This window comes from Mastigoproctus giganteus, chromosome 9 (assembly GCF_048544385.1).
Source record: "Mastigoproctus giganteus isolate SK-2022 chromosome 9, ASM4854438v1, whole genome shotgun sequence".
NCBI lineage: Eukaryota > Metazoa > Arthropoda > Arachnida > Uropygi > Thelyphonidae > Mastigoproctus > Mastigoproctus giganteus.
The window spans coordinates 191,540,315-191,554,925 of record NC_143583.1 but is presented as its reverse complement, the minus strand read 5'-3'; the positions used below and the strand labels follow the sequence as shown (position 1 = coordinate 191,554,925).

The following is a 14,611-nucleotide window of genomic DNA, read 5'->3' as shown; positions in this document are numbered from 1 at the left end:
TGAGATCAACTCTTCAATATTCCCAGAAAGGGACTCCTAAGCAGGTGTTGTTCACTCTAGTTATATTTTTGTGCTGGTTCCAAGCACTGGACCCAAAGTAAGGATAGGGCCACCAATGTATCCCATGTTATGCACAACGTATAGTGTTTTTTTTTTTTTCCCCTTCAGTATCTCATGTTGTATTTTCTTAGTAGGATATCCTGATTTGTGTGTAGTTCCCTACATGTCATTATTCCTGTGACTGAACTGTCTCTATTGGTGGGCCAACAAAAGACTATTTTATTTCTTGTCCTTGTCCATACCAGGTGTCCAGTATAAGATGTTCACATTAGTTGGTTGCTGGCTCCAGTAAATCTTCATGAGTAATGTGTTCCTCTTCTGCTGAGATATCCTCATTGTTTCCAGAGAGGTTTGTCCTTAGTAAGTATTGTTCATTCTGTCTGTTCTAGTTGTATTTAGTGCTAGCTTCAAACAACAACTGTTTGAGTATCTCTTACATGTTGATATTTGATCAACATGAACATCTGACTGTTTGGTCAGAGTTGTTCTTCTCTATTCTAAGGTTTCTTCAGGTGTTCGGCTGAACTCATTCTGTACGGGTTGGCTTTCAGGAGTACCTTGAAGTCAGGGTTAATTCCAGGTTTGTTGTTTGTTACATCTGATTGACAAGTCAAGAGATACCCATCCTGGATATGTGACTCGTCAACCAGCCACAGTTCAGCCAGCAAGGAACTCCACCAGCTATGGGTAGTGGAGTTGCTTGGCTCATTTACAGTTGTTCTGCTAGATTTGTCCATAGGATTAAAGCCATTGACTTGTTTGTTTGTTGTTTGTTATTTACGAGCATTAGCAACTAAGGCCATATTGCTCCAGAGATATGCGGTGGTCATTCCCTGACCTTTCCACATCCTCCGTATTTGATGGTCACAGGCTCGAACCCCAGTCTAATCAAGAAGCGTGTGCTATGCACTAAAGCCATTGACTTTCTGCTCCACTTGGTTGTTGGGTTTTTATTTGTCCTTATCTATTAAGAGGTAGTGTTCTTCTCCTGTATGCAAAGGTCCAGTCCTTGAGATTGTTTTGTTTTGATTCAGGTCATAATTGAGGGAAAGTTAACATTCCCATTATAAGACATTCTGATATACTGGCCCACTATTTCTTTGGGCAGTTTTTTGTTATACTCATCAGAGTCATTAGTCTTCTAACACACTACTACAGTACTCTCATTTCTGTTTTCCCAATGCTAATGCAACACCAAACTGACTCAACATTGCACTAGCCGCCCATGTAAACTGGATGCACTGCCTCAGATTTTATGTGCTTCTTAACTAAAAAGCATATCCCCCGCCCACACACATATCCTGTCTGTCCTTTCTGTACACATTGTACTAATAATATTCAAATTCTATATTCCTTATTATTATTATTATTAATAGCCATATGGTGCAAGGAAGCCTGAGGCTTATACTGCCCCAGGAAAAAAAAAAAAGTTCCCGAGTTACCCTGAGAGAGAGAGAGAGAGAGAGAGAGAAGAATGATGATATCCAACTCAGGACCCTGGGTGTGCCAAACCCATACTCACCAGATGTGAGCCCCCGGGGTTATGCGAGTGACACCACATCTCTGGTATCCCAACAATGTCCACATTTGATGTCTTGGCCAGCACTTAAAATTCATCAAATTTATTTGCTATGCTCCTAGCATTGGTGTGCATGCAAGTATACATGCACCTGTTCTTACCCTTAGCTACCCTAACATAGCCAATAAATTTACTTGTTTCATGGTAACTTCCAGCAGTCCTTGAAATCCCCAGTACCTTGCTTTCAAGGCTGCTGCTCCAAAGAATTACAGCAAGGTCAGAAATAAGACACTTATTCTGATCTCAAAGATGTCATGTGAGAATGGGAGTTGCCTAGAAGAAAGGTAGACACTTCCCAGCTCAACTGGCATCTGTTTAACACCAAACAAAAATTTAATTTCTCATAATTCATAGCATATTGAAATGAAAACAGAAAATATTATATAACCAGTTAAATAACAATGGTGGGCAAAGGTACATGGGAAGATATGATTTCATTTACAAATTTTAAAAAATAACAGAAAAATTTTATAAAAGGTTCATCTGTCAGATGCCATCTAGCAACAGAAGGTTAACAAGAATAACTCCTCATCAGTCAGAAATTGTGGAAACATAATTTAGGGCCTTACTCACAACTATGTACTATACTAGTGCTTCTTCGACAATATCAAACTGACTGCTAGACTGTATTTTATGCAATCCTGCAGTCAGTTTGATAGACATTCAGATAGCAGAAATTGTCAGTTTCATAAACATTCAGATAGCAAGAACTGTCAGTGAATATACAGTTTGCTAACTACATGTTCACTAATGTAGTAAACACAATTCTGAAGCATTTATAAATTTATGTAAAATTAATTATGCAGCTAACCATGGTAAAAAAATAACTATTTAACCACTATTATTTCTTGAATTTGGATCATGCTGAACAAGGTAAGAATTTCAATTTGATAACATAAAAAACTGATTTTGAGACAACTTAAAAATATACAACAAAATGTTTTAAATATTAGAGAAAAATATTAAAAAAACGAAAAGTTGCTGAGAATTAAATTTAATTTTGGGTCAAATAACCCAAGAACACCAGGATTAAATCTAATTAAACCTGAGAACAGCATAGAACAGCAGGATTGAAATCTAATTTACTTTGTAATTACTTTCTTTCTTTCTTTCTTTTCTGTCTTTGGTTTTATATAGTAATGTAGCATATGCAAATATGGCTCAGAGCATATGAACAGACATAAGGACTGAATATGTTAAGACAAACAAGCACACACAACAGAATTTTGAACAATTGGGCCTTGATATGGAAATAAGTTAAATGCTCCTGTTCTACGAGTGTCCAGAAGAAATTCTGAAATTCTCCAAGACAATATACAAAAGACCAACAAAACCAGGCCATGTTTTAGTCATTCCCAAAAAGAGAGAAATAAAAACCAAACAACAAAAACTGCCAAGCAGTACTTGGCTCGTATATCTTTCTTCTTCAAACAGTACTTCAAGTAAAGTAAAATGGTGACAGAAAAAAAACAAGGAGAAAAATATTGGTACAGTATATGTAATGGTTTTTTTTTTGTCTTTAAATTATAATTTTATGAAATAAAGAATGAAAGCAAAAATCTATGAAATTCAAATAATTTTATTTAGTTATTTAACATAGTAACCACAGAGTGTTAAATAAAAATTTAATGAGTGGGGCCAATTTTTTTTTTTTTTTTTTTTTTGTTTACCCAGTGTAGTTAACCATTTTTCCTTACAAATTTTTGGTGGGATGTACCATAGCCCAATTACAAAAAATTGTCACTTCTGCTCACAAGACATGCACCACGTCTCATGCTATAATATAAATGGTAATTATGTTAACTTATGAAGAAAAATAAGATTAATTACAGAATAAGCTAATTGAGCTCACTGGGCTACCGACTTAAAGTGCATATGATATAATGGCCACTGAGAGCTAAAACCCATATCTCAGAGAGTGCAAACAGACAAACAACAAGTAATATGTTTTGCTTGATGGGCTTCTTTGACGAGTATAAACCATAAAAGTATCAACATATAGATAGAGGTTTTCACAAATTCTCTGACTAGAGTAACACCATTTTTATTTCTAAAATTTCACAATATAAAAGTTTATATGAATACAACCACAATTTGAAGTATAAATATTCATATATTTTTAAAACTTTCATCTCTGTTATAGAAGTCTGTTTTTTATCAATTTGAAACATTACAGCGTTAATGTATTTTTAAGCTTGTCAGATAAGTAGTGGATAAAAAAAATTGCAACACCTTCAGACACATTGAAACTTTTTATTTTAAAGTACAGTAGAATCGGATAAGAAATTCCTGCATAAAAAGTTTTCCCCTGGTAATTTTTTAATTCACAATTTCAACTCTATATATTATAATGTATTACTTTCTCGTATAAGAAGGCTCCCGGGTAAAAAACAGAATACACAGGTTATTATTATAATGAGTTTTCTCACTTAATACATTTTTTAAATACAGAAATTCTTTATTTTTATATTAAAAATAATATTAAACAATATAAACATTTTGATATAATGGAAGTGACATATTGCAATTGTCTTCATCGATATCCATACTTGGACAGCATCGACAGCGTGAAGCGCACAATGTGAAAACACTTCGATGTAAATAAAGGAACAATAAAACGGCGCAGATGACCAGTGATCTTTTTGATGAGTATTTAAGAGCTCTAGATTCAAAGATAGCAGGAAAGAATAAAAAAATTTCTTTATTTGTCAATATCTGTACAATGTCCATGTGGTGTTCTTCCCTAGGGATTCCACGGCAGTTGTGCAACCAATGGATCAGGGAGTGAGCCAAGTTTTAAAAAATGCATTTTTTAAGTACCTTGTACATAAATTGCTTACTCTTGAAAAAAAAACTGAAAAGTTCAGTTTATGTACATATCTTTAAACATTTTGAAGGTGTTCCAATTTTTTTTTTTATCGACCACTGTAGTTATCCCTCCAGAACATAATAAGGAAACATAAAAATGAATATTCAACAAAGTAGCCTAATTAGCTATTTTAGTTTTACCATAATTGCAGGCTAAAATCATATTTGGGTTCCTCAAGTCACCTTCTTGAAATGTCGATATGATAAAATGCACAGTGAGAATTGTCTCACAGAGTTCAAATAAATAAACAGCATATAACACAACAGATAGGTTTTTGGGGTCTTTGAACCAAAAATGCTGAAACATAACTGGCACATCTCAACAGCAGGAAATGTGTAAAATGTTACAGCTAAAAAAAAAAAAAAAAAAAAAAAAGTGTACAATCTGATCACACTTTTTCTGCTGTAAAAGAAAAGAACATATTTTTGATAATAAACATTTATGAATATGTATATAATAATTAAAAGTACTTTAATGAAGGAAACACTAATTCCACAAGAACACAATTAAATTTAATTTATTGTTATTAATTAAAATGGAAGGTTACAAAACCCTACAGCCCAAAACAGACAATTGTTAAAACGAACAAATGACTATTATTATTAGCCATATGGTGCAAGAAAGCATAATACTTATGCTGCACCAGCCAAAAAACAATTTTGAGTTACCCTGAGAGTGAGAGAGAGAGTCAAAAATAAAGGGAATCACCAAGAAAGAGAAGAATGATGATATCCAGCTCAGGACCCTGGGTGTGCTATGCCCATACTCACCAGAAGTGAACCCTTGGGGTCTGGATTCACTACAAAATTCTTTTAGGCCAACACGTGAAAAAACAGACTTTTGCCCTATGAATCCACAAATGTAACTATTCAATTTTAGTGATTTTGTGCTAGGTACTGGGATTTTGGGAAAATTCTCATTAAATTATAACAATTAGCTAAAGTTAATCCTATTCATATTGTTTCAGTATTTCCTTAACAAGTTTCTATACAAGTTTCCACACTACACACATCAGTTATTATTCTGTTATGAATGTTCCATCTGGATGATAAATATTCAAGTGAAACAGGAAAATTTCCTTTCACTTTTAAACAGTGCAGAAAATCAAAAATAATAATTTAACATAAATTGATTCACAATATGAGATCTTCAAGAGGAGTGTTTCCATTTACAATGGGTTTCCTCAGCCTACAAGTTATTCCTTGTTAGGAATTTTTTCCCGCCATAAAGTGCGGTTCTGGGTGTCTTGGTTGATTAAGCCTCGGGCTGTCATGCATTCCTGTACTCCATCCATCCATCCATGTCCTCGTAGGTCAGTGGTTTTCAACTGGGGTGCCACAGCAACATTCCAGGGGTGCCATGTCATTTGGGTTTAAGTTACTTAAACTTATTATTTTTTTAAATTTATATATATTTATTTCCTTATAAAAAGGTGTGCAGTATCTTTTTAATTTTGTAGTAATCTATAATTAATGCTTACTTAGTACCTCCGTATAAAGAATAAAATTATTATATATATATATTGTATTATTAAATGTAATTTTTATAATTATATTATTGTAATAACTATCATATATAACATATATATTCTTTAATATTATATATATATATATATATATATATATATATATATATATATATACAGAGAGAGAATTGGATCTAACAGGCAGAAAATTGAGTAGGGGTGTTGCAAAATAAAATAAATGACTTAGGGGTGCTGTTATTAAAAAAAGGTTGAAAACCACTGTCCTAGGTCTTCCTCTTCTCCTTCTTCCAGGAGGTATCCATTGCAGGATAGCCTTTGGATATCTGTTTTCTTGCATCCGTTTTACATGTCCATACCATGTTAGATGCTTTTCTTTGATGGTGTCAATAATAGTCTTTTTCTCTACCATTTTTTCCCTTATGTCTTCATTCCATTTTCTGTCTCTTCTAGAAATTCCTGCTGAGCGTCTCCAAAAATCCATTTCTGTGGAGAGCAATTTGTTTTCCACTCGCCTATTCAATGTCCAGGTTTCTGCTCCCTACAATAAAAGACTTTGTACAATCTTTTGAAATATAAGTTTCTTTGTTTTATTTAGGATATTTTTGCTCCACAGAACAGAGTTTAACATGCCAATAGGCTTTCTGCCGTCTGCAATTCTCTTATTGATCTCTGCTTGGGATGATCCATCACTTTGTAAGATTGATCCCAAATATTTGAATTTATCAACTTGTTTGATTTTAAAACCTGCAGTATTTAGAACGTGTCCTGGTCCTGAAGACAAACATTTCAGTCTTGCTAAAATTGATTTTTAGATCCCCATTGTTTATATTCCTCAAACAATTGACGACATGCATACTTTGCATCTTCTAAGTCTTGTGCTATCACCACCTGATCGTCTGAAAAAAGTAAATTGTGAATATAGGTGTTCTTATTAATTGGCAATCCCATTTTATTGCATTTTTTTGACCAGGATCTTGAGCAGATCCTGGTCAAATTTTGAAAAGTGTTGGTGATATGCAACAACCTTGTAATAAGCCTTTTGAAGTGTGGAATTCAGGTGACAAAGCTGATCCCACTTTAATTCTGCATCTATTATTCCTGTAAATTGCCTTAATAATGTTAATCAGTTGTCCATCAATATTTGCCTCTTTCAGTGCTTCCCATAAGAGTTTTCTTGAAACACTGTCATATGCCTTTTCAAGATTTAATGAAAATCATAAAGATTTTTTTTCCTTTTGATTGGCATTTTTCAAGGATCTGTCGTACTGTTGAGATATGGTCTATACATGACCTCCCAGCTGAAAAACCACTTTGTTCTTCTGATATCTCGATTTGGGCTTCTAAATGGTTCCTGATCCATTTTCCAAAGATCTTTAACAGTGGGTTCAGGACACATATTCCTCTATAATTTGAACAGCTTTTCCAATAGCCCTTCTTATATATTGATGTAATATATCCTGTTATCATTTCTTTCGGTATTTCTTCTCCTCTCAGTATACTATTTAACAGTTTTTGTATCAGAACAGCCACTCCTCTTCCTCCATATTTCAGAAGTTCCATGTAAACTCCTCCAGGTCCAGGTGATTTGCCATTCCTTCCTTCCTTCCTTCCTTCAGCAGGAGTTCCACTTCCCTAACAGAAACTTTTAAGCCCAAGTCTTCTGCACCAAAATCCTCCATTGTCTTGAACTCTTCCCAGTCTTCTTTTTAAAGTCCTTCATAGTACTCCGTCCAGTCTTTCAAAAGGTATTAATTGCAAACCAGCATTGTGTTTATTCCGTTTTCTCAAGTCTTTAAGGACCTTCCACGATTCCGCTGATTGCTTGAAGCCCAATTTGCTATTAATAGTTACGCATTTCCTTTCCCATTCTTCGCTTCTACTACCAACCAATTGGCTATTTTCTTCTTTTCAACATAAATGTTCCTATATGCATCATTCCTATCACCAGCCATTTCTGATATGCAAGTTTATTTTCCTCTACAGCAGCTCTTACTTTCTCTGTAATCCTGGTCTTTTTTGGTCTTGGCTCTTCTTTTTGCCTAGGATTTCATGAGCTATTTTTTTTAACAGTATTTTTTAAATATTCGTAGATTTCTTCAGTATTACCTTTTATCTCTATGTTAATTGCAGCATCCAGTCTCTGGGTGAAGTTGTTTCTAATGATGTCGTCCTGGAGTAGGTTAACATTAAATTGATCCACTTGTAGCATTTCTCTTTCCCTGCATTATTGGTTGTCCACACATATTTTCTTAATCCAGTTCCACCTCAGTGTTGTTTTAACAAAAAAATGGTCAGATCCACATTCGGCTCCTCTATAAACTCTGACATCTTTCAATACATATGTCCCTGAATGTTTTGAAATAATGTAATCTATAACTGATCTAATTTGTTTTGTCTCCTGTGACCAAGTATATTTATGGATATCCTTGTGTTGGAAAAATGTGTTGTTTATTCTCAAGTCGAACTGTTCACAAAGATTGCATAGTCTATCTCCGTTGTCGTTCCTCTCTTTCTCTCCAAATCTTCCAATAACTTTGCTATTTTGTTCAGTTCCCACTCTTGCATTGAAATCTCCCATTAGAAATATCTCTTTGTTCTTAGGGATTTTTCTATTAGTTCTCTCAGATCCTACCAAAATTCATCCTTCCAGGTATCGGTGGTGTCATTAGTCGGGGCATATATTCCCAAAATACATATTTCTCTGAAAATACATAATTCCCAAAATACATATTTCAGTTCTAATGAGATCATTCTTTCATTAATAAATTGCCAGTTTTTGATGTTGTCTTAATTTCTTTTTAACAGCAATAGAAATTCCTGCTCTTGCTCTTTCACTCTTATCGACTCCACTCCAAAAATGGTAGTATTCTCCTATTATTTCCTCTCCACATCCCTTTTTCTTTGTCTCTGATAACACGACGATGTCTAACTTGAATTTTTGCAGTTCATCCGGAAGAAAGTTTCTTTTAGTTGAAAGGCCTTGAATATTCCAGCATCCCAAAATTATAGTCCTTTTCCATTTGCCGAGTCGTTTCCGAAAGTGCAGTCTGTTTTCATTTTCACTTGTAGGTCGTTTAGCATTTGTGTATTTTTTACACTGAACGAGGAGCTAGCCCGTTGCAGCAACCCCCAACCTGGAGGGCCGGGGTATCTCTCTTAGTCTGGACCCTACCCTTTGACCTGTCCGGCTTGGGAGGCCCTACAAGTAGCTAAGCTACTGCCGACTTAGCTCTCCAGGTCATCAGTACACACAAGCCCCCCACCACGACAAGGTGGAGAATACCATTGGGGGAGCAATATGAGATACAATTAAAATTATGCCAATTATCAACTTTAACAATTACTTTATTGACTATAACAATTAGCTAAAGTTAATCCTATTCATACTGTTTCAGTATTTCCTTAATTCATATAAGTTTCCACACCACACACATCAGTTATTATTCTGTTACGAACGTTCCATCTGGATGATAAATATCCAAGTGAAACAGGAATGTTTTATTTCACTTTTAAACTTTGTGCTGAAAACCAAAAATAATAATTAACATAAATTGATTCACAATATAAGATACAATTAAAATTATGCCAATTATCGACTTGAACAGTTTACAACGAGCAAAATATGGTGCAAAAGCACTGACCATTCAATAATAATAATAATATTTTCATACCATACACTTGGATTTGTACCAAGATAATCTTACATCAGTAAGGATTTATACATCAGAACATACCAAAATCTGTATTACACACCAAATTAGAAAGTAATATAAGGATAAAATTTTTTTCTTCTGTATATCATTACTACTACACATTAAAGTAAGTCAAACAGTGACTTAAACCTTATTTCAGGATGGGCATATATCTGTTGGAAAGGGTGCAGAGAACAGAAAGATGGTTAATTCAGAGTATAAAAAAGGTAGTTAACCAAGAAAGACTCCGGTTCTGCAAATTACAGTATCTTTAAACTGTTTAAGGGTTAAAATGAGTTAAGTAAACTAAATCCTGATGCTTAAAATCAGTTTTTCTCAGTTGACACACATGGATACAAACTGAAAAAGGATGGTTACTGGATAGGAATGTGGAATTTCTTTCAGCCAGAGCACCTGACTGTTGGAATAAACATCTGCCTGCTGATATTGAAGTGAGTACCGGGGGGGGGGATCCCAATATCTGAGTATTCATTATCCGAGTCCCCACAGTTACGAGGATTTGAATATTGAAGAATTAAAGCTTTTTCTCCTGAGAAAATTGAAAGGCATGAAGTTAAAGTTTAAACATGCGAAGTTTAAACACAATTTTATCTGCAAAAATACGACAAGAAAAAAAAAAAAAAAAACACGAACAACTCTGGTTTCATTCTTTATTCGTACAACTGAAAAATAGTGTAGCTTCGATAAACTTTACTTAACCTTACATTGTGTAACATATTATAATAAAAAATGTCTAATAAAATGGTTTTCTCATTTTTCAGTTCCTTCATCCTTTTTTTACTATGTACAAGTACATAATAAACATTACTATATAATATCAGTGTAGCTACACAACTAATGAATACGGAGTACACTGTTAACTCTGTGATCATCAAAAGGTGTGACCAAGTTAACGACTTGGGGATTCTCTTTTCCAGCAGTGCTAAATTCGATGCCCATGTCCTTAAAATCACCAGCAAAGCATTCAAAACACTGGGATTCATCAAACGGAACACATACAAGTTCAAAAACTACAGATATATGCGGTTATCCTTTATAAAACTATTGTTCTGCCAATCCTTGAATTCAGTTCACCCATCTGGAATCCTCACACAAAGACTTGTCACACAAAAACTAACAAAATTGAAGCAGTCCAAAAAAAATTTTGTCAGTTACCTTACGTACCGCAATCCTCTATTCTATCACTCAGTGTATTATGAATCGCTGTGTGATTACTTTCATTTGAGGCCTCTGTGCACTAGAAGAGTTACTGCTGACATCGCCCTTCTAGCCAAAGTAATCACTGGAATTTATGAAGCATCTGATATCCTGAGTAAAATAAACTTCAATGCTCCCTGTAGACAAGTCAGGAACCTTACACCGTTTCGCCTTGACTCTGCAACACGGACTTTATGAAGTTCAGTCCACTGAACAGAATCAGCAAATGACTCTCTCATTGACTTCTTTGACAACTACCAATCACTGATGAACTCCATCCACAAGTTTGCCTCTTCTCTTAAACTGCAAAGTGACTAGCTCACATCTAATTATTGTAGCTTATTATTTGTTATATTATTTTTCTATTCTCTAACGGATTAATTATTACTTGTTTTACCGGTAACTTAACTTAATACAATCCTCTTTTGTACATATGCTTTTATTGTTTGAATCTATATCAATGTTTATCGTCCTGTTGGATTTCATATTATTGTTATTATGTTTATTGATCTGATCTCAGATACACTGTTAATGGTTACCTGTTGTGTATCTTGCTATTCATAAAATAAAAAAAAATAAAAAAAAATACACCATATCTACTCATCCTTCACAGAGAGTTGCCCATGTATTGCACTACCTTGAATAAGTAACGCTTCACTTGCAATACCAGAGTACCAGCCCACCTACTGATGAAAACTCAACTAGCTTTGAAATGGTGCTGTCTGGGTGGTGGCGCCCACCGAGAATAAGTAGCAATAGTCTTCTCTATTAGTGAAGCATTACTTTTTCGAGTTAGTGCAACACTTGGTAACTCGTTGTGAAGGATGAGCACAATATGAGATACAGATGAAATAATGTTTTTCACATTACCATCATAGTTTTTGAGAGTTGTCTATGGTGCATCTACACCGATATTATATAGATACAGAATATTATGCCTAGCTGCATTTAGTTTTATTTAAATAATAAACATTATGAAAATTGGTACCCGTTTTAAGTGGAATTTTCTGGAACCAATTATCCTGGGATTACAAGGATCCCCTGTATTTTGAATAAAGAAAATTTAAAGGGCTGTACAGCTTATTAGGATGGGCAAATAAAGTGGGCTGTGTGTACTAAGAAGGAATTATTATTATTATCTATATGGAGCAAGGAAGCCTGAAGCCTACACTGCACCAGCCAAAAAAAAAAAATTCCCAAGTTACCCTGAGAGAAAGAGAAAAGTTGAAGGAAATCACCAAGAAAGAGAAGAATGATGATATCCAGCTCAGGACCCTGGATGTGCCAAGCCCATACTCACCAGATGTGAGCCCCTCTATATGATGCAGATCGTAAAGAAAACAAATACAGTGCTAATCACTTCCCATTTGATATTCATATAAACCATGTATGCCCTTACTGAAGTCGGGAGTAAAAAGAATTTCAGATTCTAATATACATACCTGAATTAAAATATGATGTCAGATATAAGTCTTGTTTTAATTACAAAACGACATTCAAGATGTGGATAACATTACCGATGCGGGTGACGGAGAACAGCGTTGCGGTGCACTCCTGTCCATTCCTAGCCTCATTCCGTAATTTTTTATTACGGAAATTTTTAGAGATGGCTTTGGATAATCACTGGTAAAATCGTGGCCATATTTTGAAATAGTCTTAATAAAAATAATCAGAATCTGGGGAGATGAGAAAACTGCACAAAATGTACAATTCAAAGAATAGAAACGATATCAACAATTAAATATATACTTAATAAATGGAGTAGTCCAATGTAAATTTGGAGGAAAACAAGTACAGATAGTGAAAAGCAACTGTCATCAATCACAGCCGTCATACTTAATTTACAAACCACAAAAAAAAAAAAAAAAAACGAGTTGTCATTTATTTTTGTTTTCAATTATAATAAAATAATATGCAAACCACTTAACGCTTTAAAGTCAAAGTTAACAGGGAGTGAACTTTGTGGACATTGATTTTAATTCTAGTTGACTACCACGTTATTTAAATACCAAAACAATACGACTATTGAATCAAAACATACCGTGTAAGTCATGTGTCTAAACCACTGAGAGTTAAAATGTGATGTCTGGAATATGAGGACTAAACCTAATTAAAAAATAAACTTACCAAATATTATGTCCATCCTCATCTTCTACTTTTTCTTCCAAAGAAGTTGCCACTGATCGTTCGCCAATAGGCGCCATATTGTATACGGCGAAACCGGGCTACAGAGGAGTGATCATGTGCAACGTCATCTCGAAATGAGTCACAGGACCAGCCCTCCTACACTTCAACGTGGGTCCAAGGTGATCTGATGAAATAGTACTGTACAGTAAGTATTTACATATTTTACATATTAACCTCGTGGGAATAACATCTCTTACAATAGTAATAAAGTATTCACATTGCCAAGAAGGGAGGCGTGACTTCGTATCGAAATTTAATTTAAAGGTCAATTGGTATTCTGTGACTTGCAGATCAACAAAGTCTATGAGGCGATGGTAATTGTGTCCGCAACGCGTATATTCTTCTCTGTCTGCTGAACGAAAAACCAGGGTATTAAACCATGCGACCTCTCCGAAGAAATCGTACCACGTGGGGGGGGGGGGGATACACAGGCTAAAAGGTTAACAGTGGCCGCAGGCAGAGGCAAAAGTGATTCTTGCACTGCTTCTATTAGAACGGGCAGCAGACTGGAAAGCAAGGTAATGGAAATTTCCAGGACTGCTGGGAGTCATAGTGGAACAAGTAAATATATGGGCTCTGTTAGGGTGGCTAGCAGCAGGAACAGATGCAGGTATCCTTGCATGTACATCATCCTAGGAGTATAGTTAATAAATTTGATGAGCTTGAAGTGCTAGACTTCAAAGGCAGATATTGTTGGGATATCAGAGACGTGGGGTCACACAGATATAGGCAGTGCAGAGTTGGAATTTGGGGAGTACAATGTGTACAGAAAAGGTAGACAAGGCAGGAAGGGTTATGCTGTTAGCTAAGAAACATAAAATCTAAGGAAGTGCATCCAATTGATGTTGGCGGACAATGCAGTGTTGAGTCTGTTTGGTGTGAAATAAGCATTGGGAAAGGAAAAATGAGAGTAGGTGTGTATTATAGGCCTAATGAATCTGATGAGTATAATGAGCAATTGTGCAGAGAAATAGAGTGGGCCAGTAAATCAGAATGTCTTATAATGGGAGATTTTATCTTTCCAGATATTGACTGGAACTTGGGGGTTGGTCACTCGCACACTAGCAAGACATTTGTGGATTTACATTTGTGGACATTTGTTTTCTACAGCAACATGTTCGAGAATTCACCAGAGGGACTAATACTCTTGATCTGATTATCATTAGTGATTCTTCATGCATTAAGAATCTGCAGATAAAGGAACTACTGGGCGATAGTGATCACAATGTATTGATGTGGGAATTATTTAAAGATGTAACTACCATCAAGGCTAAAGGGAAGGGCTTTTGCTTTCGTAAAGGTGACTACAGAGGTCTCAGACAATTTTTAAATTCTGTACAGTGGGATCAACTGATGATGTTCTAAGTATTAATATAATGTATCCTCTAATTGCTGGGATATCCAAAAGCAGAGCTCGAGGTCCAGCAGCCAACGCAGTTGCTCACTTAGCACCACCCGGGAGACACGTATAGGGCAATTTAAGGTTATTCCTACGGACGTGTAGCAACGTTTGTCTCCCT

General features: G+C 35.2%; 1 protein-coding gene across 3 annotated transcripts in view; it reads right to left on the bottom strand.

The window, feature by feature from the left end:
• The window catches only part of Dlic (dynein light intermediate chain), a 240,292-nt gene extending 227,114 nt beyond the window's left edge, over positions 1-13,178 (bottom strand). For 2 of the 3 annotated variants that reach the window (XM_090381830.1, XM_090381831.1), the window contains exon 1: positions 13,032-13,178. In XM_090381830.1, the coding sequence (XP_090237956.1) occupies positions 13,032-13,108 (77 nt within the window). In that variant the 5' untranslated portion in view covers positions 13,109-13,178. The remainder of the gene's footprint in view (positions 1-13,031) is intronic. The other variant, XM_090381832.1, reaches the window with a different exon arrangement.
• Between the last annotated feature and the right edge of the window lie 1,433 nt (positions 13,179-14,611).